Genomic DNA, 26336 nt, shown 5'->3' on the forward strand with positions numbered 1-26336 from the left:
CTTTAGAGGAGGAAATGAAGGTTAGAGATCAGAAGTGGAAGGGAAACTTCACTACATAACTTTTGAATTTTAATCTAGGTTAAATGTACAACCTACTAAAAATATGATAAATTTTTATTTAGTTAAACCAACTGAACAATGCCATGTTAACTTATGAAATCCACTTAGAATTATACAATCATTGCTGATTCATATATTCATAGACTTAATTTTGTAACAATTTTTAAAAATCAAACTTTAACAAATAATCTTAACAGCTCTTTGGCTCTCATTACAATGGCATTGCCTCAACATTTCAGCAAGTGAGCATTAGTAATCTTTGATGACATCTTCCTTTAAATGCTACTGATCCAACATAGTATCCTCTACAGCCAAACCAAGCACAATTAAAAAGAATATTTAACTTACACATCACTGAGAGGTAAGATTTAATAAAGAAAACAGTTAGATTCACTAGTATTTTAGCAGAACTTTCCATACAGAGTCCTTCACATGACATAGGATCCACTCTTACTTTGTCAAATTTTCCAAGGCTGCTCTTTGTCCGGGGATCTCCCTCTTCAGAGCCAGTCATGGCTAATTGTTGCAAAAGACGGCCAACCTGCAACCCAGAACAGAGGTGGGAAGACGCAGGCTGGAGAGACAGTCCCCACTATGAAAGCATCTCCATTCTACTCTAAAAATCTGTTTCGTAAGAATATTCACACCACCTAAGCAAGTTTACAAAATGGGATCCCAAATAAAATATGCATCTTGACTCTGGTCAGCTTTTACTATATTTTAGGGATGTCTGTTTTTTAAAATTGTATTTATTTATTTTTGGCTAGACTGGGTCTTCATTGTGGCACAGGCTTTTTCTCCAGTTGCCGTGAGCAGAGGCTGCTCCTGAGCGGCAGTGCGCTGGCTTCTCTGGAGGTAGAGCACAGGCTCTAGAGGGCAAGACTTAGCAGTTGTGGTGCGCGCACCCAGCTGCTTCCCAGCATGTCTCCTAGAGTGGCAGGCAGATTCTTTACAACTGAGCCACCAGGGAAACCCACTATATTTTACTACATTTAGACTGAGCTATAATGAATAAGTAGAAAATTTTGCTTTGTCTTTAATGCATATTATATCGACAATAGGAAATAAAGGTACATGACCTTTGTTTCTGCTACTGTACTTACCATACCTATAAAAACTTCATTTGTAAAAGCTAACAATCTCAAGTTATTATTAAGTACTTTTTTCTATAGTTCAAAAAGTACTCAAGGTAAAAAAATTTTTCTAGACTTGAAAGCAAATAATCCCTACAGAACATAAGCTGTTTTGAAAGTATTAACTCTCATAGCCAGATCCTTACTGCCAAAAGTGAACTGTTAATCTACTCTCTAAAGATATTTTGCTGAAAGTTATTATCATATAGCATCATCTTCAAATCTGGGACAATCCCCCTTTTTACTCATTTTGAAAGCATGTGATTCTATCTCTACTGGAATGACAAAAATAAAACTACAATGATGTTCTCGTAAGAATAAATTTAGTGTTTCAGAGATGACAAAGAAATTCTAATTTTATTTCAGGGATGTCTATGTAATTTCTAAACACCCCAACATGACAGAACTAATCGTGAAAAAAAAAGCTTATCATTAAAAAAAAAATCATCCAAAGATATATGCTATCCCAAATAAATTCTATCTTCTTCACAGTATTTTTGGGAATAACATATAATTAAAAGAATCCCTTAAGAAATAAAAACATGATTTCAGTAGTTCAGATGATTAGGGGGGAAAAAAAGTGCTAACATAGATCCAAAATTCCTCTTCTGAAAACGTTTAGGTCCAGAAGAGTCTCAGATTTCAAAATCTGGAGATTTTAGAAAGGCTGGTTACATATACATGTAACATGTCCAGTATTTAGGGTGGCATCCTATAATCAGATACATTAACATTCCCGCAGCAAAACACAAATACTCATTAACACAACATGGACTATAAATAGCCTCTTGTTAGTTCAGGATAGGTTTTGCTACCAAAGAAAGTATAAAAGACCCTCTCAGTTTTTAATCTTTCTGGATTGTGAAATCATGGGAAAGGGATGGTGGGCTTGTTCTAGAAAATGGAATCATCTGAATATTTAAAGTGTGTGAGGACTCCATTTAAAAACAAACACAAAACTTAAGAAGCAAATATTTGGGACACTTTTGGGGAAAAGAACGGTAAGAATACACGAACAATGTCATCATACTTTCTGTTCCCACCCCAATGCCCAATCAACAGATCTTAAACTGAATGCCCAGCAAAAGCATACCTGCATCAGATTAAATCTCGCCACCTCATTAATGGGAGCATCAGAGATTATTCCATACTGTTCTGGATTGACAACTGCAGGACAAATGAAGCAGGCCAACAGGAGGTCAGTGCACATGGCCCTGACCTCCCCAACTTCCAGTCTGTCTACACAGGAGAGAGTTTTGTACATCTGTGACACAATCCACCTCAGACTATGTGGGAAGCAATAAGTGTTCTGTTTGAGATAACCAATAAATTTGTTCACCAAGGCAACAAGTTTGGCCTCATTGGAATCCACCATCTCTTGAACCTTCTGCCTGAACCTGTCTGAACCTTTCTCTCCAAAGAGTTTTTCCTGTTGAGCTGGGGAGAACCTCTCGATCAGCTTGTTTGGGTCTGTCTCCAGATGATCTTCGTCTTCAACAAGCAGTTGCATGATCGGCTCATGTAAAGTAGCTGTGAGGAAAAGTTTGGCAGAAAACAGTCCTTCAGAAAAAAGCTTAAATAAGATGCTGAAGGCACAGGTTCCTCTCCTCAAAAGTCGTCTGGGGTTGTCACTTTCTTTAAGTTCAAATTCAATCAAGTATCTCAACACCTGAAGGAGGTAGCTTTCATCTTCTTGCATAATGCAGTTGCCATAGAGAGAGGTAAAAACTGTGTAAATGACACTCTGTGTGTTCTCCTGATTAAGTTTCTCTCCAGCAACCAAGGAGGAGGCAATAAGACGAGGATTTTCCCTTAGTCGACTCAAGAATTCTCCATAAGCAGTCTCCTGAAATCCCAGTTGCTTATACCCATCGACAAACTGTGTGTCTTCCAAAATCTTAGCATGTTGGCAACATTCAGCAGGGGAAGCTTCAGCACTAAAAAAAAAAAAAAATGAGCAAACAAGCAAAACAATAACATTAACAACAATAATAATATAACATAGATACTATACTGAAGCACGGAAATGTGAGTTGGTTACAGTCCCCGCAATGAGATCACTAGGAATTGCTAAAATCTTTTAGACCACCAGCACCTGAATATTTAAAGAAAGTCAAAACCAAAAAGTACAAAGGAGGACAGGTTTCTCATATTAAATCCGGTTCCATGAAAAATATTGAGAAATAACCATTATTCTGATTTCTATCATTGAAGATTGTTGTTGCTGTTCAGTCGTTCAGTCATGTCCAACTCTTTGTGAACCCCATGGACTACAGCATGTCAGGCTTCCCTGTCCTTCACCATCTCCCTGAATTTGCTCAAACTCATGTCCACTGAGTCAGTGATGCCATCCAACTGTCTCATCCTTTGTTGTCCCCTTCTCCTCCTGCCTTCTATCTTTTCCAGCACCAGGGGCTTTTCCAATGAGTCAGCTCTTTGCATCAGGTAGCCAAAGTATTGGAGCTTCAGCTTCAGAATCAGTCCTTCCAATGAATATTCAGGGTTGATTTCCTTTAGGACTGAAGATTAGTTCTGCATCTTTTTGAATTTCATATTTATGGAATCATACAGTATGTACTCTTCTATGTCTATCTTCTTTTCTAGACAGTATACCACAGCATCACTATTTCTAAATTTAAAAATCACTTCTTGAGGGACTTCCCTAGTGGTCCAGTGGTTAAGAATCCACACTTCCACTGCAGGGGGCATGAGTGTAATCCCTGGTTGGGGAACTAAGATCCCATATGCCCTGTGGTGCAGCCAAAAAAAAAAATTGCTTCTTGGAACAACAGAATAAGGAAGTATTAACACAGTGAAAAATGAGGTTTCTAAAACTGCAAAGTAGATATACAATAGCAAAACATGGACATGTATATTTTAAATAATATTAGGAGAAAAGTAGGAAACAAGATAACTTACTCTCTATAACAATAAAATGTTATATAATGCCAATGTGCAAAATTAAACACTGTGGTATAAAATATTAATGCTGAAGTTGTAATTCTCTACAACAGTGCTTAGGTCAATACGTTAATTAATAAACAAAATAAGCAAAGACTCACCATTGGGATGCTGATTTACGTTATCTTAAACAATGTACTTTGCTAGAAATATATTTGTTTATTTGCAGTTAGCAGTTATGTAACTGCCATAAGCAGAATTATAGCGGTTTATAAAATTTCTGAACTCAAAACCTTTTCTTTACCTGGTGATGATAAGCCGATCCAAATTAATTCTCTGTTGCTTAGCAATCCATGCTGTACGATACAACTTTTCGGCTGTCTTAAGTACATCTGCATTAAGCCTCTGAATGAGCTGTTTCTCAGAGTTCACGTATAAACGTTCCTGCTTGAGGTGATGGGCCAGAGTATGAATATCTAGCTTCACCATCTTCAAATGCGGAGAAGGTACAAAGGCTGATCACTAAGAGTAAAAAAGAAAAAAAAAATTTATTTTCAGGTCTCTCTGCTCAAATGTCTATTGAGAAAGGTCTTTTAAAACAACTCATTCTAAAACAGAGAAAATCACTTCTTATTCCCTCTTCTGACCTTTTATTAAGCATTTGCCCCAACTCAGCATTATATTACATGCATGTTCAAGATGCTTAGAGTGGGATTTCCCCACTGAAATGCAAGGACTGCCAAGACCAAGGCTTGTCTGCTTTGTCGCCTTACAGCTGTAATTTCAGGGCTAAGGAAAGGGCTTGGCTCACGCCAGGAGGTAAAGAAGTATTTGCCACAGGAATGAATGAAATCACACAATTCTTGTTCATCTAGTAGCTAAACAAACTGATAAAAATAGCACACATATTTTAGAGCATTATTATTTAAGCTTTACCCTTGAAGCTAGAATGTCTGCCAGACCACAAATGTTTTATATCAGCAAGAGAAGCATTTGTGGCCCAGATAGCAGAATACAATGTTGTGTCCAGACAGCAGTCATTAAGTTAGAAAAATGCTTCTCATTAAGAATTAAACATTAGCGGTGGGGAAAGGAAGGACTGGGAGTTTGGGATCAGCAGGTGCAAACTATTACATACAGGATGAATAAACAAGGTCCTGCTGTATAGCACAGGGACCTATATCCAACATCCTGTGTCAACCATAATGGGAAAGTATACTTATATCTGAGTTACTTCACAACACTGTAAATCAATGTTGAATTTACACTTGAATATGCTGAATTTATATTTAAATCAATGTTGAATCTATACCTGGATAAAATTTTTTTTAAAGAATTAAACATTAAGATTGTATACTTAAAAGCTGCTATGAGAGTAAAGCTTTAAATGATCTCATCATAATAACATTTAAAATGGTAATTTCATGAGGTGAAGGATGCATTAACTAACTTCACTGTGGCAAACTTTTGCAATATATGTATACCAAATCGTTATTATACAACTTAAACTTACACAATGCTATATGTCAATTATACTTCAAAAAGTTGGGGGGGGAGCTTTCCCCCTCCAAATAAAAACAAATTTAAAGAAAAGAAATATATAAAAAAAATTTTTTTTAATGCTGTCCCAACCAATCAGATTCATAATGGATTTATTTGGAATTGATAAAATATAATTTGCAGTGAATTTAGATTTGCAAAGAGGAACCTAGCCCACAGAACTCTCAATATGTCTACAGATCCAATGAAAATATGTTTATATATATGAAATAAATATTTTTGTGCTAAGACTTAAAAAAATACCAAGAATTAAACATTATGAGAATCAATGGAAATATATTTAAAGCCACTTTTAAATTTAAATAATGAAACGGATTCAACAATTTTTAAAAATAAGTTTGATTTCAGAAATTTTTAACCTTTATTTTAATGAACTACTGATATCTAGGAAGTTTCTGATATTACCATCTAACCTGAATTTAACTGCTTTCAAAAAAACACTTTCTTGTACTTTATCAATTACCTAGCAAACTATTTCAAGTCTCCTATATTAAGAGTCTCAGACTGCTTTCCTCTCAAAGATTTTAAATATGTCTACTTCACCAAGATGATTCGCTATTAAGTCACAAAAGCATCCACGTACATTCAAAAAAACTCGTGCCAAACATATATAATCTTATTAATTCAGTCTAAAGAAAACACACATGACTTTGTAAACTTCCATGAGGGAATTCTAACATCCTCTAGGGGGCTCTAAATCCACAGACTAAGAACAGAATCATTGAACAAATGGTTGTAATTATGAGAAGCATTATAGTTAATGAAAATAAACCTGAAATGGGCTCTTAAATATCTCTGTATTTCATTAATAGTTCTGTTACTTTGGGTACATAATGCATATTCTCTAAACTTCAGACCTTTTTTCTTCATAAAACGTGGACACGATACCTACATGTATTTTGTGCCTGGCATGAGCAACACATTCGGTACTAGGGATACAAAAAAAAAAAGATAAAACCTAGTCCTGAAGGACTTTCTAAGTTAGTGGCTGCCCCCAAATATGGATAACATGCTGAAGGCTGTACAGTGTAGAGTAGGGACAAAAGAGCAGGAGTGACTGAGAAGTCAGGTACCCGAGCCTGGTCTTAAAAGACAAGTATTTGGGCAGGGAGGCAGGGGTGGGATAAGAATTTGCCAGACAAAAAGAGGATCTTGGGAAGGGGTAGACTTCCAGATACACGGAACCAATCAAGCAAAAGCACAGAGGTGTGTGATATTCAGAGAACTACACATGACTTCCTACAGCTTGGGGGCATGTGTGTTTGCGTGTGTTAAGAGTGAGGCTGGAGGCAGAGGACTCGATGTATAATGAGATAAGGCTACAGAGACAAACTGCACACAGAAGCCAGTGTTAAGAAACTGGACTGTAGGAGATGGGGAAAGAGTTTAAATGATTAACAGGATTAAATTTATATTTGAGAACATAAACGCTGGCAGTAAGGAGAAAGATGAGGAGATAGGGATGGAACTAGATGAAAAACACTACGAACTTGTTGATAGGCAAGAAATACTGCAGTAGCAGTGGAAAGAATCGGACAGACGTGACAGATACTGGAGGCAGAAAATACTAGCTGGCTGACACTTATGCATGGAGATGGCGAGGCAGATGTTTCCAACTCTGGTGACAAGGGTTGGCTGTGGTGGTATACACCAGAGTTGAGTATTATGTGAGAAAACACGTTATAAACTGAAAATTGTGCCTGGTGTGGTTCTAGGAACTTTACATACTTGATGAAACAACATCCCTCTCAGATAGGAACTTTGCAGCAAAGGGAATTAAGGCTCAGTGACGTTAAGTAACTTGCATGAGGCCAAGTGGGTGAGAGGCAACAGAGCCAGTACATTTTACTATTTCCCTGATCTCTCCAAGAATGGCTCAGAAAAATCCTCTGGTTACACAGGAGAACACTGTATTTTTCAGAGATGCACACTCAGCTATGTAGAAGTGAAGTGTCAGAATATCTGGAACTCAATTGTACACGGTCAAAAAAAAAAATTTAAAAGATTTGTAAAACACTGCAAAATATAAGCACTGTTTAATCTGGCTGGTGGGTATATGGTGATCACTGTACTACTCTTCAACAGTTCCTTTATGTTAGAAGATTTTCATAATAAAATGATACAAGAAAATATTTTGGCAATTCTCAAACTGTACTTTTCCTGCTGCTGTAATACAACTTAACAAAATATCTTATCAACTATCGTTGGAATCTAGCCAGGTCCCCTAATCTCAAGGAGCTCATAGTCCAATTAGAACCAAAATTCTGTTCAAGATAGGATGCATAAAATGTTTCCAACAACATAGCAAAATATGAACCAATCTATTCAATTTAGAAGCCAAAACCTTCAAGTAAACCCTCACTTAAAAAAAATTAACACGGCCGCAACTGTGAGCCGGCATGGTCAAATAAATAAATATTTAAAAATAAAAAATAACGTGAAGGTAATGCTTCAAATATCTGAACAAGAACTCACCTTCTCTTCAAAGACATTTTTGTGAACATATTTTAAATAAACTCAGAACACTAGGTACATTTGCTAAGCCTTTTCTTTCAAGTTCATCAGACTATCTGACCTACTCCCCACCCTTACTATCATATACCGCAGTCTCACTCCTTCCCCTACAACTCTCAAACTCCAATGATCATATGACCCCACCAAGAATTTCAAGCCATTAAGCCTATTATATATATATATTTTTAATTATTTTTATATTTTTTTAAACTAACCTTCGGCCTCCTCCTGTCTCTGCTTCCCTCCTTACCCAACTAGCATAAACCCCATAGTCAATCATTATGATCACGTGCAAATGCACTCTCAACTTGCTCTGTGCATGCATGCTAAGTTGCTTTAGTCGTGTCCGACTCTTTGTGACCCTATGGACCCTATCCTCTGTCCATAGGATTCTCCAGGCAAAAATACTGGAGTGGGTTGTCCTCCTCCAGGGGATCTTCCCGACCCAGGGATCGAACCTACATCTATAGTACATCTACCTGCACCGGCAGGCAGGTTCTTTATCACTAGTGCTGCCTGGGAAGCCCTCAATTTGCCCCCTCACTTGACTAACCCTCAATCCCAGTTAAATCTAATGCTCTCCCAACTCCTAGTTTATACCTGTGAATGAGAAAACTGACACACACAAGTATCGCTGCAAACTCATGATCACAAACCCTACACGGGCCCTCACTGATGCATGGCACACACACTCTTACTCCCCCAAGTCCCTCCACCACTCCCCAATCCCCCAGGCAACGAATCTATCCCATCCTCTCTCCTCAGATCTCCAACCTCTTCCCCTCTCCTTATTCTCAGCCCCTTGCCTCCTACTTCACTGAGAAAACTGAAGCATCAGAAGAGATTTTCCACAGGCTCCCTGCTTCAGTCTTTGCTCTCAGCCTATTCTCAACACAGTGGCCACAGTGAGCCTAAGTGAAAGCCTGTGAAAGCCTAAGTCAAATCACATCATTGTGCTCAAAATCCTCCAAAAGCTTTTTTTCTTGGCTCTCCATGGTCTGCCTTTATCCCCCTTTAGCTCTCTGACTTCACCTCCTATTACCAGACCATATAACTTACCAGCCAAACTGGGACACCACTGAAAATGAAATGAAAAGCAGACACTGTTGATAATTTCATCAAGACACACAAAGAAGGACATTAGATCACTCTCTTACCAACCCCCACATTCATTCTATTTCAGCCAGATTCTCAAACCTGCCAGGCATACTTCCACCCCAGCATCTTCGCACCTGCTTACCACCCGGGTCTCTTACTTCCTTTGGGTCTTAGAGTCATCTTATTCAGTGAAGTCTTTCTTGTCCACCCTACCTAAAATTCCAACCCTCACTCTGTCACATGCTCATTTTATGTCTCCCTGCTTTCATTTTTCTTGTTCAGTTCAGTCACTCAGTCGTGCCCAACTCTTTGCGAACCCCATGGACTGTAGCACACCAGGCTTCCCTGTCCATCACCTACTCCTGGAGCTTGCTCACACTCACGTCTATTGAATCGGTGATGCCATCCAACCATCTCAACCTCTGTTGTCCCCTACTCCTCCTGCCTTCAATCTTTCCCAGCATCAGGGTCTTTTCCAATGAGTCAGTTCTTTGCATCAGGTGGCCAAAGGACTGGAGCTTCAGTTTCAGCATCAGTCCTTCCAATGAATATTCAGGACTGATTTCCCTTAGGACTGACTTGTTAGCACTGGTTACTACACATTTCAATTATCTATCTTATGTATTTAGCATCTCCCCAAGAAAATATACACTCCCTAAGAGGAGGGATTTATACCCAGTTTGTTTCCAGTTCTGGTCACACTGACTAGAATAGAATCCATCACATCATGCACATCAGTACACATCTGCTGAATGAATATATGAATGAAAAAGAGGCATTTCAGTAACATATTCATGTTAGAAACCTCATAAGCAGAGGTAGAAATAACACAGGAAGAACAGGTATGTAGTCTCTGATGGACAGGAAAAGAGGAGAGGTAAATACTATGAAAAGAATCAATAAATGTTAACGGCAATAAGCACATTGTACTGAAAACATTAAAAATACTACACGTTCAAAATTAACATTCCTTACTTCATAGGGGATAATTTCCAAACTTGTTAACCTAATGTTTAAGGGCCAGTTTTCCTTTAACCCTCCCCTCCGGTCCTAATCTCACATTATTTCTCTATACAAACCCTCTCATGCTTCTTCATTTTTATTTTCAATTGACCTTCATCCTATTTGCTCCTTTAAATTTTCAAGGCCTAGCTCAGTGAAATCTTCCTTCCCAACCATAGTTTGCCCCAGTGATAAATTCCAACTTTGAACTCCTAAAGCAGTGCTTATCCATACCATTAAATTGGAACTGTTACTTTTTATTCTCATCTTTAATGTCTACTGTTCTTCCAGCGAGAATGAAGGGTCCCCTCAAAGGATGAGAATGATCTCTTAGACCTATGTATGCCCAGCCCCCAATACCACAGCCAAACACAAGTTTTCACGTAGTTTTGCTAACTGCATTATCACAAGTTGCTCTGAAAAAAAGAACGTAAGTAAAAATCAAAGAATTTTTAAATTAACTTTAGGTATATCTCACAGTAACAAACTGAATTTTTTTCCCTGAAAGCTGCAAGCATTTTCAAAGTTAGATAATTTCTTTTTGGAGGGGTCAATACTTGAACTTTGAAAATCTATATTAACCTCAGTTCCACTTAACCACATTTTCTACAAAAATAAAATCAATTATACCTATGCATGTTAAGTCAGATTTTAACCTTTTCAACTCATGTTAGGAAGACTTATCACTGAGACCCCAGATTTTAGTTGGAAGAAGTGAAGCACACTGGGTTTTTGTATCATTCCTACAATTGTGTAGAAGCAAAGCTGCCAAACTACAGCCTGTGGGTCAAATTCAACCAGTTGCCTACTTGTACAAATAAAGTTTTACCAGAACACAGCCATGCCCATTTGTTTATATACTATCTATGGCTGTTCTCAGGCTACAACAGCAGAGCTAAATAGTTGCCAGAGTCCACCAGAGTCCATATGCCCACAGAGCCTAAAACATTCACTATCTGGCCTTTTACAGAAAAAGCCTGTCAACTCTTGATAAGCAAGCATACCTACTCTAACACAGAGCATGGACAGGAAGCACAACCAGATAAAGTGAAATGCATGAATTAGAAAATGCATTCAAAGTTCCAAGGAGGAAACACGTATTACACATGTCAGCAACTATGCTTGAACAAACTCCTGTGATTCAAGGACTCAAAAGTCGGAAGAAATCATTTCTAATGTTTTATGGAACGAGAATCATGTCTCATGATTTCACTGATGAAAATTTCTAATCAAAAGCATCCCAAGTTAATGATATGCAGCTAAGAGTTTTAAACATAAGTAACAGCGAGAGTTTATCTAATCATCTTTCTGTTGTTATTTAGTCACTCGGCTCTTTGAGATCCCACAGACGGCAGCACGCCAGGCTTCAGGAATTTAATAAACTCAAGATCAACTCTGTAAGTCAGTAACAGAAAAACACTCACTCCGTTATCATTTTTTATAGAAACTATTTCATACAAGACAATGGAAAAGATACTAAAAAAACAAACAACTACAGTAAGAAGATCTGAGGGATTTAAGACTGGGCTCTGACTTCTACTGGCAACGTGATCTGTGGCTAGTGATTTCACCAAAGTTCCTGCTTCCCCAACTTCAAAACTGGGATAATGCTCTTACCTCTTACCTACTTCATATGCTAAATAGTACAGTTCACATGAGAAGACTGTGAAGTATAAATAATCTATGATGTAGGATATCACTATTCTTATCAATTATGAGGAAGGGTAGTAGGGAATTTCCTGGTGGTCCAGTGGTTAGGACTCTGTACTTTCACTGCCAAGGGCCTAGGTTCAATCCCTGGTCAACGAGGTAAAATCCCACAAGCCATGTGGCACAGCTTGTGGGATCTTAATTCCTCCACAAAAAAGAGGCAGAGTAATTTTTATCATTTGGCTAGGACACAATGAGACATACTCCATGTCCTTCACATGACAGAGGCAACCAAAATGAACCTTTCCATGTAAGTAAGTGTGAAATATCAGACATAACTAAAAAGGTAAGACAGACTACTTGCTAACAGGATGAAATCTACACTCATAAAGGCTTATCAAAAGTGAAATTAAAGGCCAACTATCTTCAATCAAAGAGTATTTTTAGTAACATAATACGCCACACATAGGTATGGCTTTGAATTTTGAGAATAAAGCATGTTTTGCAAACAAATAATGTGGTTAATTAAGATGATCCAATCAAAAATTACAGAGATAACAACTAAATGTAACATATCGTGAGAGATCCTGGAACAGAAAAAGGATATCGGGGGAAAACTAAAGAAATCTGAATAAAGTATGAACTTAATTAATAATAATTATCAATACCGGTTCACTAATTGTAGCAATGTGCCATATCAACAGGAACCTGATGCTGGGTGTATGGCAACTCCCTGTACTATCATCCAGGGTTTCCTGTAAATTAAACTGTTCTAAAAAGTATAGTCTGTTTTAATTTTTTGTTGCATAAATAACATAATTCTAAATCTAAGCATACAATTTAGCAACTTCTCTCAGTAAGAAAAAATATACGAATTTGAGAACTGCACATGAACACTGTAATTTATCATCACCTGATGTCCCAGAACCCACTAACATCTGGTAACATACTGCACTGTTTAAACTATCACACTAAGAGTAGTTTTTCTTTCAGTTCACTGGGATCGGAAACAAAACACAGAAACCTAACGCAAAATTTCCACAGCTGCATTAATATTTTGCACTAATTCCTGGTCAAAAGAAGCAAGGCAAATAAATTTCCCAGCCAGAATTGTTTAGGAAAAGTCATTTTTCATATTAATTTCCACTTAATAGCAAAATTTTTTAAAAGCTATTATAAGTAGTAGTGGTTGAGCTTGAAGAGGAGAATTTTGACTGGTGGTAGTAAAGTATATGCGTGCCTAGGAAACAAAAACAATAATAACCACTGGGCATTTCAGGACTGTCATTACTAGGGACCAACCAGGTACTTTATATGGAAATTCTCATTTAATCTGTCTAACATTCCTAAAAGGTATTCGTACCCACCTTTTACTGATGAGGAAATTAAATATTCTGCCCAAGTAACTAGCAAAGCTAAGACTAGAATCCAGGTGTACCTGGCTTACGCAGATTTTAACCACCATGCCATTTGCCTCCCAAAAATGAGTGCTTTAATTCACCGTCAAGGTCGCTTCTTCTACTCTCCGCACTCTTCCAACAACTATTAATATGTCAGTCAGTAGCTGGACAACTCCCCTCTTTGAAAGTTTCACTCTGTCTGATAACGTCAAGTTTAGCTGGACTTCAGGACCAAATCCTGAATCCTACTAAAGAAACGGTACATGAAAGTTTACAAGAAGTTACTAGGGACTAATCCAGATACCGTTCAGTCACTCAGTCGTATACGACTCTTTGCGACCCCATGAACTGCAGCACGCTGGGCCTCCCTGTCCATCACCAACACCCAGAGTCCACCCAAACCCATGTCCATTGAGTTGGTGATGCCATCCAACCATCTCATCCTCTGTCGCCCCCTTCCCCTCCTGCCCTCAATCTTTCCCAGCATCAGGTGGCCATTGGAGTTTCAGCTTCAACATCAGTCCCTCCAATGAACACCCAGGACTAATCTCCTTTAGGATGGACTCATTGGATCTCCTTGCAGTCCAAGTGACTCTCAAGAGTCTTCTCCAACACCACAGTTCAAAAGCATCAATTCTTCCCTAAGTTGCACCAGAACATCTTGGTCACCTCGTTCTCTTTCTCTAGAAGCTAATTGGGATTTCCTGTGGGCAGGTGACCTCAGAGAGTAATCAATATTGTCAAAGTGATCTATGCTCTGAGTGTATTTTCTGCCTTCTTCCAATGTGGGAACAGAAAATCAAAATGGCCCTTTATTGGGAAAAGTGAGGAAAATTCAAGGTTATCATCTTCCTCCAGTCAACCCTTCAGACTACGAAGAGTCTCATCATCTGAGTAGTCTCATTCCTGAACTCTCCTCCATACTGCAGGAGACACAGCAGACATGGGTTCAATCTGTTGAATCAGGAAGATCCCCTGATGGGAGGAAATGGTAACCTGCTCCAGTTTTCCTGCCTGAAAAAATCCCATGGACAGAAGAGCCTGGCAGGCTATAGTCCACAGGGTCGCAAAGAGTCAGACACAACTGAGCATCCACATGCACACACGCACGCACGCACGTACACACACAAAGCCTATCTATCCTCCTTATCTTTAAGTGAACTCAAATTTCTCCTTTGAGGCCCAGCACCCAAATTTCTTCCTACTTAAGCGCTGGGGGAACTGCCTCTAACAAATAGGGTACGTCCTTCCTCCCTTATGACACTGAGTGGGAAAGTTACTCCATCTTAAAGTCTCTTTCAGTTCTCCTATTCACATCATGGAGAAGATCTAAGCAAGGCACCAGTTTGTCTTCAACATTTCCCTAACGCTTGCTGTGCTGTGCTTAGTCGCTCAGTGGTGTCTGACTCTTTATGACCCCATGGACTGTAGCCTGTCAGACTCCTGTCCGTGGGGATTCTCCAGGCAAGAATACTGGAGAGGGTTGCCATGCCCTCCTCCAGGGGATCTTCCCAACCCAGGGGTTGAACCCAGGTCTCCTGCATTGCAGGCAGATTCTCTACCAGCTGAGCTACCAGGGAAGCCTGCTAATCTCTCCTTTCAATTAAAGGACAGCAGATCTCAAACTCGGCACCTTCTGCAAACAGCAGCAAGCTAAGTTTTATAACACTACTGTTTTTATTATATTTAACTTGGTTTCTATTTAGGGCAAGAGATAGTAGCCTCTCATTATGGTAATAACATAAAGCTTCTTTAAAAATATTTTTAAGGGGTACCAAAAAAGACGTTTTGAATAAACAACAGTAAAGCAGTGTGCAGATTCAGGAAAAATTCTGATGTTGCTCAAGGATCAAGCACGGTAAACACTGTTATATACTACTGCCTAAACCTTGACAGAACTGTCACTTTTTTTGTTCATTATATACGTACATTTCATCATAGTATTCATGTACTATTTATACCAATGTGACAAGGCAAAAAAATGATGTCATTTTTTAATGACCGACTATAATGTTAACTGTATTTTAATTTGAGGACTTTAATTACCCACCACTTTTCAGGGATGTAACCAACCCATACCAGAGATGGGGGTCTGCTGCAAATTTTTTTTTTTAATAAATATAATCATGCTGAATTACAATGATTTGTCTACATGTGTTTTCCCTTGCAAGACTTATTCAATGCAGGAACAGTTTCTTATTCATTTTATGTTTCCTTAAATTACATACTCTAAAAATCATCAGGTATTAAAAATAATGAGCTCAGCTCTTTCCAAAAAATGGACAGACAAGGACAGTAAGGCTTTATTTAACATACCTGCTTCACTCACCCATTCAACAAATGTTTACTAAACACCTATGAAGTGCTTGGCACTGATGAACAGGACACGTTAAGGTCTGCTCTTGAGGGACCAGCATTCTCACAGGGATACATGATATTCTGATGACAATTTTGAGTCGTTGTCAGAGACTGGATTTCTACATGCCCTCTATTTAGAATCCTCTGCCTACTCCTCTTAGTGGTCAGTTAAGTCCCACTTAGGCAGCAGGGCCCAGTCCAAACTGAGAAGCCTTTACCAGTCTTTTGAGTCAGATATTTTCTCATAGACTATTTGCAATGGAACGTTGTTTTCTCAACAAAACTTCAAGTGCCCTGAAACAGGGACACAGTCATCTTGGTATCTCCATTACTTGGCAGAGGAACTGGTATTTAGCAGGTACTGAATCAATGTATAAATTTACAAATAATTAATAAACAAGCAACTGAATGATGAAGAGCAATGCTCCAGTTAGGAATCAGCCAAGCTGCTGCTAACTCAGTTCCAAAATGATTAAAGAACAGCAACAAAATTTAAGTTGGAGACACCTACTAACTTCCCAATGAGTATGTCTGAAATAATTATTGAAGTGAAGTGAAGTCGCTCAGTCATGTCCGACTCTTTGCAACCTCATGGACTGTAGCCTCCCAGGCTCCTCCGTCCATGGGATTTTCCAGGCAAGAATACTGGAGTGGGTTGCCATTTCCTTCTCCAGGAGATCTTCCCAACCCAGGGATTGAACCCGGGTCTCCAGCTTTGTAGGCAGATGCTTTACCATCTGAGCCACCAGGGAAGCCGAAATAATTATTAAGGTATCAAAAAAAGGACATTTCTTCACAATTAAGAAATGTATATCATGAGGGGAAAATATGGATACAACGGATACTTTCTAATATCTTTGGTTGACATTTTTGAAACAAAGTAAAACATTGTTTAAAAAAATAGACTTGGTACCAACTATTCTTGGCACAAGCACAAGGAACTGAAAGACACACAGCTCTGAAGATGTAAGTACCTAATTCAAAGTCAGATAGTACCCAAAATTCAAATTAAGAGTACAGCACTTCCTGTTATGACCCCAAAACTCCAAACCCTATCAAAAATAAATAAAATAAAATCCAAAGGTCAATTTTACCCCCGATCCATTAATTAATTTTCCAGAGCTAAAAAAGAAAAACCATGAAAATAATGAAACTCAACGCATAACAAACAGCTTGTGGATTAAGCTCAGGTTTTATCAGACCACACAACTGACAGAATAAAACACCTGGACAGTTAATATGCATTACTTAGTAAATATTAATGTAGACTATTTTCGTTTAAAAATCTTGGCTTTTTAAAATCTTCCTTGAAATCATTACAAATGGGACAGTTAAACAGATGAAGCATGAAAGACATTAAGTAAATTATGGTAATGCCTTCCATGGACTTGTTTAGTTGCTCAGTCATGTTCTTTTGTGACCCCAATCACTGTAGCCTGCGAGGCTCCTCTGTCCATGGGATTTCCCAGGCAAGAATACTGGAGTGGGTTGCCATCTCCCTCTCCATGGGATCTTCCTGACTCAGGCATCGAACCTGCAGCTCTTCTCCTGTATTGTCAGGCAGATCCTTTACCACTGAGCCACCAGGGAAGCGGCTTTCCACGCACCACCACGTAATTATGAAGAAGGAGGTAGAGGTGCACGGAAGGATGCCTAGCTGGTTCCCCTAAGTGAAGAAAGCAAACTGCAGAATGATATGCAAGTAAAACCCCAGAGGCAGTCCAAGGTTAAGACACAAATCCCAGAGCAAGACTTCTGGAGCTCAAATCCCGGTTTTGCTGCTCTCTAGTTATGCGGCCTTTGGCTAATTACTTTTCCTTGCCTCAGTTTCTTCATATGCAAATAGATGTAAAATTGAACCTTTGACAGGTATGTACGTAAGGTTGTGAGGGTTTAATGGGTTAACATATGTAAAGCACTTAACAAGAACAAGTGTTAACTAAAATTCTGGGGGGAAAAAAAATTCCAAATCATATAGCATGTGCATATACAGGTAGGGAGAAAATTGTTCATTTTTGCATTGTTTTTAGTTTTTTTTTTTTTAACAAAGAATATTTATTACTTTAGTAATTCAAAAAAATTTTTAAAGGAAAACATAATAAAAACTTGGCACTAAAAGCTCTCCTGCTTAAAGATCTGCTATTACAATTACTTAAACACTCAGGACCAGACAAATTCTGTGAATAATTAAAACTGTGAAATTTTCAAGTCCAACAAAAAGGATACAGTACTTAATTTCTAGGTACAGCTGAACACACTATACAATAATAAGCAGAACTGCAATGGTATTAAAATTATATCCCCTTTTCCTCCAAAGGCAGTAAGTAACACAAAAATATCCACCTGATCTAGAAACTTATCAGGAACGTTCATGTTATGTAAGCCTTTATTAATTTTATTAGTCCAAAGTTATATACCACCAAATCTAATTTCCTCCAATTCAACAATCTCTAACAACAACTCACTAAGACATACAGAAATCTGGAGATCAAGATAAACTAGTGAAAAAAATCCTAAAACCCTTAGAACACTCTACAAACCTTTGAGAGAGAGATTTCACCACCCACATGCTTTGAGGAAGCTTTCGTCCCCAGCATAAACTTAGTTTCTTCCCTAAATACAGTGGGTGCACAAAACTACCAGATAGAAGAGCAGAAAGAGAACTTTGAGCTTCAGCTGCATTTTTGCTGAGCTGTAATACTGGTAAAGCCTGTTTCAAGATTCAAGAGTACACCCTCAAATTTAAGGAAAGCATGTAAATAGCAGACTGACATGTCTATGTCATCACATTTACCAAAACAGTATTTCATAAAATCACAAACACTATCAAACTTCAAGTAGCATTATTATCACTGTGTTCTACCTAAAAGGAACATTCTGGACCACAAAAAATAAATAAATAAATCTCATTAGTCAAATGGCTTTTCAAAAATAAATTAACCATTAAGATGCCTCCATAGAATTATGGAATTTTTAACTTTAGTTCAATAAGGCCTACAAAAAAAGAAGTCAATAAATGTTAGCTATTATTGTCATTACTGCTATCATGATGTTTTGCAATTATGGAATAAAAACTTTACATGAATTTGAGCAAACTCTGGGAGATAGTGGAGGACAGAGGAGCCTGGCGTGCTGCAATCCATGGGGTTGCAAAGAGTCAGACTTAGCAACTGAACAGCAACGAAGAGAAACTTAGAGGAAAGCTTACTTAATAAGTTACTTTCCATCAGAATCCAAGTTGGCCCACCAGGCCCTTGAATAATTCAAAATAAAAAGCACTTTGTTCTAGAGAAATCAAAGCTAGATTCCTTGAGTTATAAAGAAGGTAAAGATGAAATAAATTCTGTAAAAAGAATTAATCTATTCTTCCCTAAGCCTTTTGGACACAGAAATCCATATTTGCAAACATTTCGCAATTCTGCCGTAAGTGCTATGACTTTCAAACCTAATGTATTTTTGTCAGGTAGTCAGGATTTATAAACAGTGGAAGTAAAATTAAGACATGGGTCAGAGTTCTCCATTAGAAAGTGAAAGGAGACAGTTCAGAGTGAGCTGAAAATAGATGACTTTAGCCTAAGTCCTAAAAACTTTTAAAATAGATGTACTTAGATAAAATTTCAATTCCTTGGGAAGATAATTCGATTCTGATCCTGAAAAAAAGGAAATAGGCTAATATCCCTTGATTAAATATTCTGTCTTTTAAATTTCCCAATATTAATCCTTTCAAAGATTCAGAGAAAATAAGTTGAAAATATAAATTAGGAAGAGAAAAAAATAGAGCTGAACACGTTTGACGACTAGTCTCCAGCGTGGGTGTACAGGCATTACATGGGAGCAAGACCAAGCAGGCACCCTTTCAGACAGACATCTTAAATTAATGAGCAGACATCTTGCTTGTTTATACAGTTACAGTCTGCTCAAAGTCTTGTACTGTTTATCATCTTTTTATTGAAGTATAGTTGATTACAATATTATGTTAGTGTCAGGTACACAGCAAAGTGACTCGATGTGTATATCTACCTTTTATCCATTGGTAAAGAATCCCCCTGCCAATGCAGGAGACCCAAGACACGAGGGTTTGATCCCTGGGTGGGGAAGATCCCCAGGAGTAGAATATGGCAATCTAATCCAGTATTTTTGCCTGGAAAATTCCATGGGCGAGAGGAGCTTGGCGGGCTACAGTCCTTGGGGTCATGAAGAGTTGGACACAATTGAGCACACACACAAGAAGATAGATACATATAGATATCTATCTACATATTGATAGATATCTTTTTTAAGATTATTTTCCCTTATAGGTTATTATAAGACACTGGTTGTAACTCCCTGTGCCATACAGTAAATCCTTGTTGCTTATCTATTTTATTCATAGGAGTCTGTATCTGTCAATCCCATACTCCTAATTGATCCCACCAACCCCCTACCCGCTTTCCACTTTGATAACCATAGGCTTATTTTCTATGTCTGTGAGTCTGTTTTTGTTTTGAATATAAAGTCATTTGCATTATTTTTAGATTCCACATATAAGTGATATCATATATTTGTCTTTCTCTGACTTACTAAGTACAATATTTTCTAGGTCCACTCAAGTTACTGCAAATGGCAATATTTCATTCTTTTTTATGTAGTCTTATCTTTTTCAAATGGCTTACAAAAAGGGTGAATACAAAGATAACTCTGGCTGAATATATACAATTTAATTACACTGTTAGCATTAAGTTATATTTTCCTTTTGGGTATAAATACTTAACAAGTATCTAGTTTATCTTCAAACTTAGAAAAGAAAAAAGACATTATAAAGACCCTTAGGAAGTCTGTATTTTCTCAAACATTTGCTCAACCATTTATTTATTAAATATGAGAACTTGAAGTATCAACAGATATTCACTTTTTTTGACCTTTGAACTGCAGAGTTCAAAACTGGGTTTCAGCTTAGAAACAATGAAGAACTTCGCTTCTGCAAATGTTTTTACAAAATCATAATACATACTGAAACATAATCCAAAAAATAAGAAAATAAAGGTCAACACAAAGAAGGAAATTTTAATTATCTATAATTTTACAAACCACAAGTCAAACAATTTGTGTCAAAAACTTTTTCTGTACACAATACAGAAATTGTTCCTTTACAAATGAAAATATCTTTATTAGGATTTAAGAGTTAAAGCCACAAATGCATACACATAGAATTTGTGTTCTAGGCTGTTCAAATGTAAACAAAAACACAGCTAAAATCCTTCTTAGCTAAGAAAAAATTAACTACAGAGGAGGAAATGTGTGTGGTGAATAAACATAAAGCTGAAGGGGAAAATTTAATTAATCACTTGAGAAGAAACTGTTTCAATTATTTTTGGTCTCTTCTAAGACATGGGAAATAGATGGGGAAACAGTGGAAACAGTGTCAGACTTTAGTTTTTTGGTCTCCAAAATCACTGCAAATGCTGACTGCAGCCATGAAATTAAAAGACGCTTACTTCTTGGAAGGGAAGTTATGACCAACCTAGATAGTATATTAAAAAGCAGAGACATTACTTTGCCAACAAAGGTCTGTATAGTCAAGGCTATGGTTTTTCCAGTGGTCATGTATGGATGTGAGAGTTGGACTGTGAAGAAAGCTGATCGCCGAAGAATCGATGCTTTTGAACTGTGGTGCTGGAGAAGACTCTTGAGAGTCCCTTGTACTGCAAGGAGATCCAACCAGTCCATTCTAAAGGAGATCAGTCCTGGGTGTTCACTGGAAGGACTGATGCTAAAGCTGCAACTCCAATACTTTGGCCACCTCGTGTGACAAGTTGACTCAATGGAAAAGACTCTAATGCTGGGAAGGATTGTGGGCGGGAGGAGAAGGTGGCGACAGAGAATGAGATGGCTGGATGGCATCGCCGACTCGATGGACATGGGATTGAGTGAACCCTGGGAGTCGGTGATGGACAGGGAGGCCTGGCGTGCTGTGATTCATGGGGTCGCAAAGAGTCGGACACGACTCAGTGACTGAACTGAAACAAGTAAAAAGGATTCCACTTATTTTTTTAAATTTATTTTTAATTGGAGAATAACTGCTTTATAATGTCATGCTAGTTTCTGCTATACAACACTGTAACTCTGCCCTAAGTATACATATATCCCCTACCTCTTGAACCTCCCTCCCATCCCCCCAGTCCACACCAAGGATCCCACCTATATCAGACTTTTTTTTTTAATATATCAGACTTTTAACCCCTCAAAAAAATCATACTTTATCCTGGAGAATGTGTAACCAACTCCCCAATACACTCACTACTAAAAAAATAAAAGTGAAACATCTTACAAATGGGAATGTATCTACTTTCCTGCTTCAATTTTCTGCAAATATCAGGGGTAATTTTTCCAAATAAACTAATTTAAACTAAAGGACATTACATTTAAAGAGTGGAAAATTTTGTATTGTTGGGTGCACCCAACAAAAGTTAATACATATTGCTGCCATTTCCAGAATGCCATTATCAGGCAGTATCACCTTGTATGGTGCTAAGTGTCACCACTGGAAAATTGCTCACAAACTACCAGCAAAGCCGACTGGATGAAGTGGGAAATGACAACGCTGTGACGGTGCCCAAGAAGGCACCAGAAGAGTAGTGGCTGTTTTAAAGTCAGGGACGTGGCATGAAGGTGGAAAACGGTGAAAGCACGTTGAAAGTTGGAATGCCAAAAGATAACTAGCAATTACTGAGTGAAAGCCATGTTCCTGAAGTTACTTCTGGGGTTAATCCTATATGACAACTATTTATCACCTCCGTTATACAGATGAGGAAATAGCTTTAGAGAAGTCAAATAACTTACTGCCTAATCATCCAGCTATTATGCAGCAGACAAGGAATTCAAGACTAGATTTGTTTGACTCCACACCCCAGGCTCATTTCTCCAGGCTGCCTCTCTGGTTCTTCAGCATACAGACTTCAGGTTCCCTGTGAGAAATGTCACTGTGGTGGGCTCTAGGAGGGAAGAGATCCATCTGGAGGCAAATGGTCACATACTCTCATGAGGAGCCTAGATTTCTCAGCCTTTGTTCATCCCAAACTGCCTTTATACATAATCTTTTCTTCCATTTTTCCTTTTACAGACCTAACGCACTGGATGGATGGATGGGAGGGAGGTGGGGGCAAGCTGTTGACTCAGATGTTTATTTGATTTACAAACTCCTCTGTCCTTGTCTTTGTTCAAGTTCCCTGTACCTGAAGCCTTTCTCCAGTATCCCTGTAGCTAATCACATCTATGACTGAATGTGCAGTTCAAATGACATATCCACACAGCATTCCCCAATCTCCACTCTCCCATTTAGTAGTATCAGCTCCAATCTAAATTCTCTTGAGGAGAAGGCAATGGCAACCCACTCTAGTACTCTTGCCTGGAGAATCCCATGGAGGGAGGAGGGGTCACAAAGAGTCGGACACGACTGAGCGACTTCACTCACTTTACTATATTCAACCACAGGCAATTCAAAATTAAATAAAAATTATTTGAAATTTACAAGGCAGTCACATATAAAGCAAATGAAATAGTTAAACCTTCAGAGTCAAGTTTCATAAGTTGCCAGCACCCTTGTTTCTGAAATCAATAAACTGAAGAAAAACTGTTGAAACATTCTGTACACACACACACACAAAAAAATAAGTTCTCTTGATATTTTAGGTATCAGTTCAGTTCAGTCACTCAGTCGTGACCGACTCTTTGCGACCCCATGAATCACAGCACGCCACGCCTCCCTGTCCATCACCAACTCCCAGAGTTCTCTCAAACTCATGTCCATCGAGTCAGTGATGCCATCCAGCCATCTCATTCTCTGTCGTCCCCTTCTCCTATAAATATATACAAATAATACAATGCCAGATAGGTACATGCTGTAAATAAAATAAAGGGGCAGGGGAGAAAGAATGACAAAAGAGGCAGTGTAAGGACACAGAAAGTATCTGGCAAGACCTCCCCAAGGCAGTGATTTGTAATACGGTGTGTTTAAGTCAACACAAACTATTTCAGCACCAACATCTATTTCACAAAAGACTCTTCCTCAGCTTTCCATACCCTCCCCTAATCCTTTCTAGAAAAAGTCTACTGCACTGGTTTTTCATTATAGCTATTATTTTAGAGGGGAAAATATCTCACACAAGATGCTGACAGGTGCTTTACAAACAGGTGCAAACTTCCAGTCACACATATTCTGAAAAAATGTTAAGAGTGATTTGTCAGTGAGAAGTCTGATGCCAAAAAGAAGCTGAACTACAAGAATTTAAAATGAAATTTCAAGAAAAAGACTTAGTAACTCTTCAACTTTAAGCTGTATGTTTACTTTCTGTCATGTATGAAACGAAGAACAGCAACAGGAAAACAGACTCGGAGAGAGATCTTGCAGTTTTTCACTTAATGATAGAAAAATTAGTCTGGGGAATTCCCTGGCAGTCAGTGCTCTCACTGCCCGGGTCTGCGTTTGATCCCTGGTCACAGAACTAAGATCCCACAATCCTCACGTTGTGGCCCACCACCCCACATCCCAAAAAAGAAAAACTAGAATATCCTCCCCCGCTTTAAAAGTCACACTACCTACATGACTTAACGAAAAACAGAACACACTAATAATTTTCTTTCACAGACTTATACAAGAGTTTGGAGGGCTCAATTCCTTTAATCACTTAGAAGCAGGAGGTACCTTCATACAAAAATCTAAGGGCCAAAGTACTCACTTCCCTTTCTTCCTCAGATTATTTTGCTGATTCCTCAGTACCTTGAGTGAAATGTCTGTGGTCCATTCTATTTTTCAAAACTATTACTCTGATTACAATAAGATTTTTTTATTTCCCTGATTACAAAAATTCCCTCTTTCATCTGCACTATTGTCCTACCTGCTTTGACTTTTTTCTTATCTAATGATCCAAATATTCTTGCAAGCCAACTTACAGATCCCCAAAACTTCTTTCTGCTTCAGAAATTCTTATTTTTGGGCCATGGGTCTCTTTGGTAGTCTGGTGAAGCCTATGGACTCCGTTCTCAGATTGCTTTTAAATGCATAATTAACTGTATGCGATTACAAAAGAAACTAATTATACTGAACTATTAGCAAAAGAATGAAAAAAAAACCCTGATACTGTAATACATGTGTACCTTTATTATCAAATTAAATAACAAGGTCTAACAGTGGGTCTGATAATACCATAATCCAAAGAAATTATAAGCATAAACGATAACTTTAAAAATGTTTTACCGGAGTATATCATAAATGATATTTTCAGATACCTGCAACAACTGTAAACATGACACAAAAATACCTATCATTTATATTGGTGACAAAGTCACAGGCATCGCTAATTCTGCTGTGATTTGTTGCTTATATTCATAAGTGAAGGAAATGACAATACAGTTATCAGATAATAAAGACATATTTTGTCCTCATTCTAGTTCAAGGAGCTCCTGAATTCTATCCACCAACTGCTGAATCCCAGGTTTAAAATCCTTTCTAGTTTAAAGCCTCGCTCAAACTGATTTTTAGCACAAATTTTAAAATAAAAACACTGATTTCTCCTTTGACTTACCTCTCATCTGAACGGACCACCACGCCTCCCTGCTTTTACGCAGATTTACAGGACAGAACTACCTGTTTATTTCTCTGCTTTGCTTAGCCAGCACCCGTTTAAATTTTGCCAGTCAATGAAAGACGAAGTTGAAGGAAAGGCGATGGGAGCAACCGACAGCTTCTTATTTACAGACCTCCAACAGGAAGTGGAAAGATGCCAAGTATGGTGTGTATGTTTCTGGTAGGTGGGCTGCCCCTCCACCCCCAGACCCTTGAGTCCAGCTTGTCGAGGGTCTCCGAACCAAGACATCTTTCACCAGCGGCACCTTCTCGCCTCCCATTCTCAGTTCTCCAGCTGCCAGGTCGCTCGCCTCTGGCTCTCCCTTCCCATCCCATCCCCCACGCGTCCCTCCCTCTTGTCCGCCCCAGGCTGCCTGGTCCCCTGCGCGCCGCCTCCTCTTCCCTCTGGACCGAACCGCGTGCCCCCGGCCCCACGTCTCCCCTCGCTGGAGGGAAGGGCCCAGGGCCCAGGGGTCAGCTGGACCCGGTGGCCCGCCGTCAGGCGCAGGCTGCGGCCCTAGGCCGGAGCAGCACCGCCGCCAGGCACGGAGCCCGCGCACTTGGCGCGGGGTGATCGGGGACGTGCACTTACCGAGAAGATCATGCGGAGGAGGGCACCGAGGTCTGCGTCGGACCGTCACTCGGCCTCGGAGCCGTCGCTCTTGCCGCGAACTGCCACCGCCGCTGCCCTCGCCGCCGCCACTCGCTAGTTGGCTTCCCTGCGTCCTGCGGCGGCGCTGCCGCCAAGCCATCGCGCTTGCGCAGGGCCGCGGGGGCCTCTGGGACTGGTAGTTCGGACCCGCGGCCAGGGGCGCCTCTTCCGCTTTTACCCCCAATCCCCACCCCCGAGTCCGCCGCGGGCTGGAGCGGTTTTCCGTGGCTGGGTTACCGCGAAAGGGCTTCCGGAGAATTGTTCGCCAAAGATTCGCTCTTGCTTTCGCGTACGGAACCGCTGAATGTTAAAAAATCCGTCTGAGCAAGTTATGTGTAAAGTAAAACAATTTATAGCATTTATGTTTTAGGTGACAAGTGTCACTTGGGCAGAACACATCATTCGAA

The 26336-nt window shown here is 39.0% G+C and overlaps 1 protein-coding gene across 7 annotated transcripts in view; it reads right to left on the minus strand.

The window, feature by feature from the left end:
* Window positions 1–26016, minus strand: part of GAPVD1 (GTPase activating protein and VPS9 domains 1) — a 60887-nt gene extending 34871 nt beyond the window's left edge. For all 7 annotated transcript variants that reach the window (XM_055399264.2, XM_055399260.2, XM_055399259.2 and 4 more), the window contains exons 1-4: window positions 25870–26016; window positions 4399–4616; window positions 2287–3130; window positions 515–601 (exon numbers count right to left, since the gene is read on the minus strand). In XM_055399264.2, coding sequence (XP_055255239.2) covers window positions 515–601; window positions 2287–3130; window positions 4399–4583 — 1116 coding nt within the window. In that variant the 5' untranslated portion in view covers window positions 4584–4616; window positions 25870–26016. The remainder of the gene's footprint in view (window positions 1–514; window positions 602–2286; window positions 3131–4398; window positions 4617–25869) is intronic.
* Window positions 26017–26336: the final 320 nt, after the last annotated feature.

The sequence above is a fragment of the Moschus berezovskii genome, chromosome 11, assembly GCF_049115385.1.
Source record: "Moschus berezovskii isolate FMDL1 chromosome 11, NW_MosBer_1.0, whole genome shotgun sequence".
NCBI lineage: Eukaryota > Metazoa > Chordata > Mammalia > Artiodactyla > Moschidae > Moschus > Moschus berezovskii.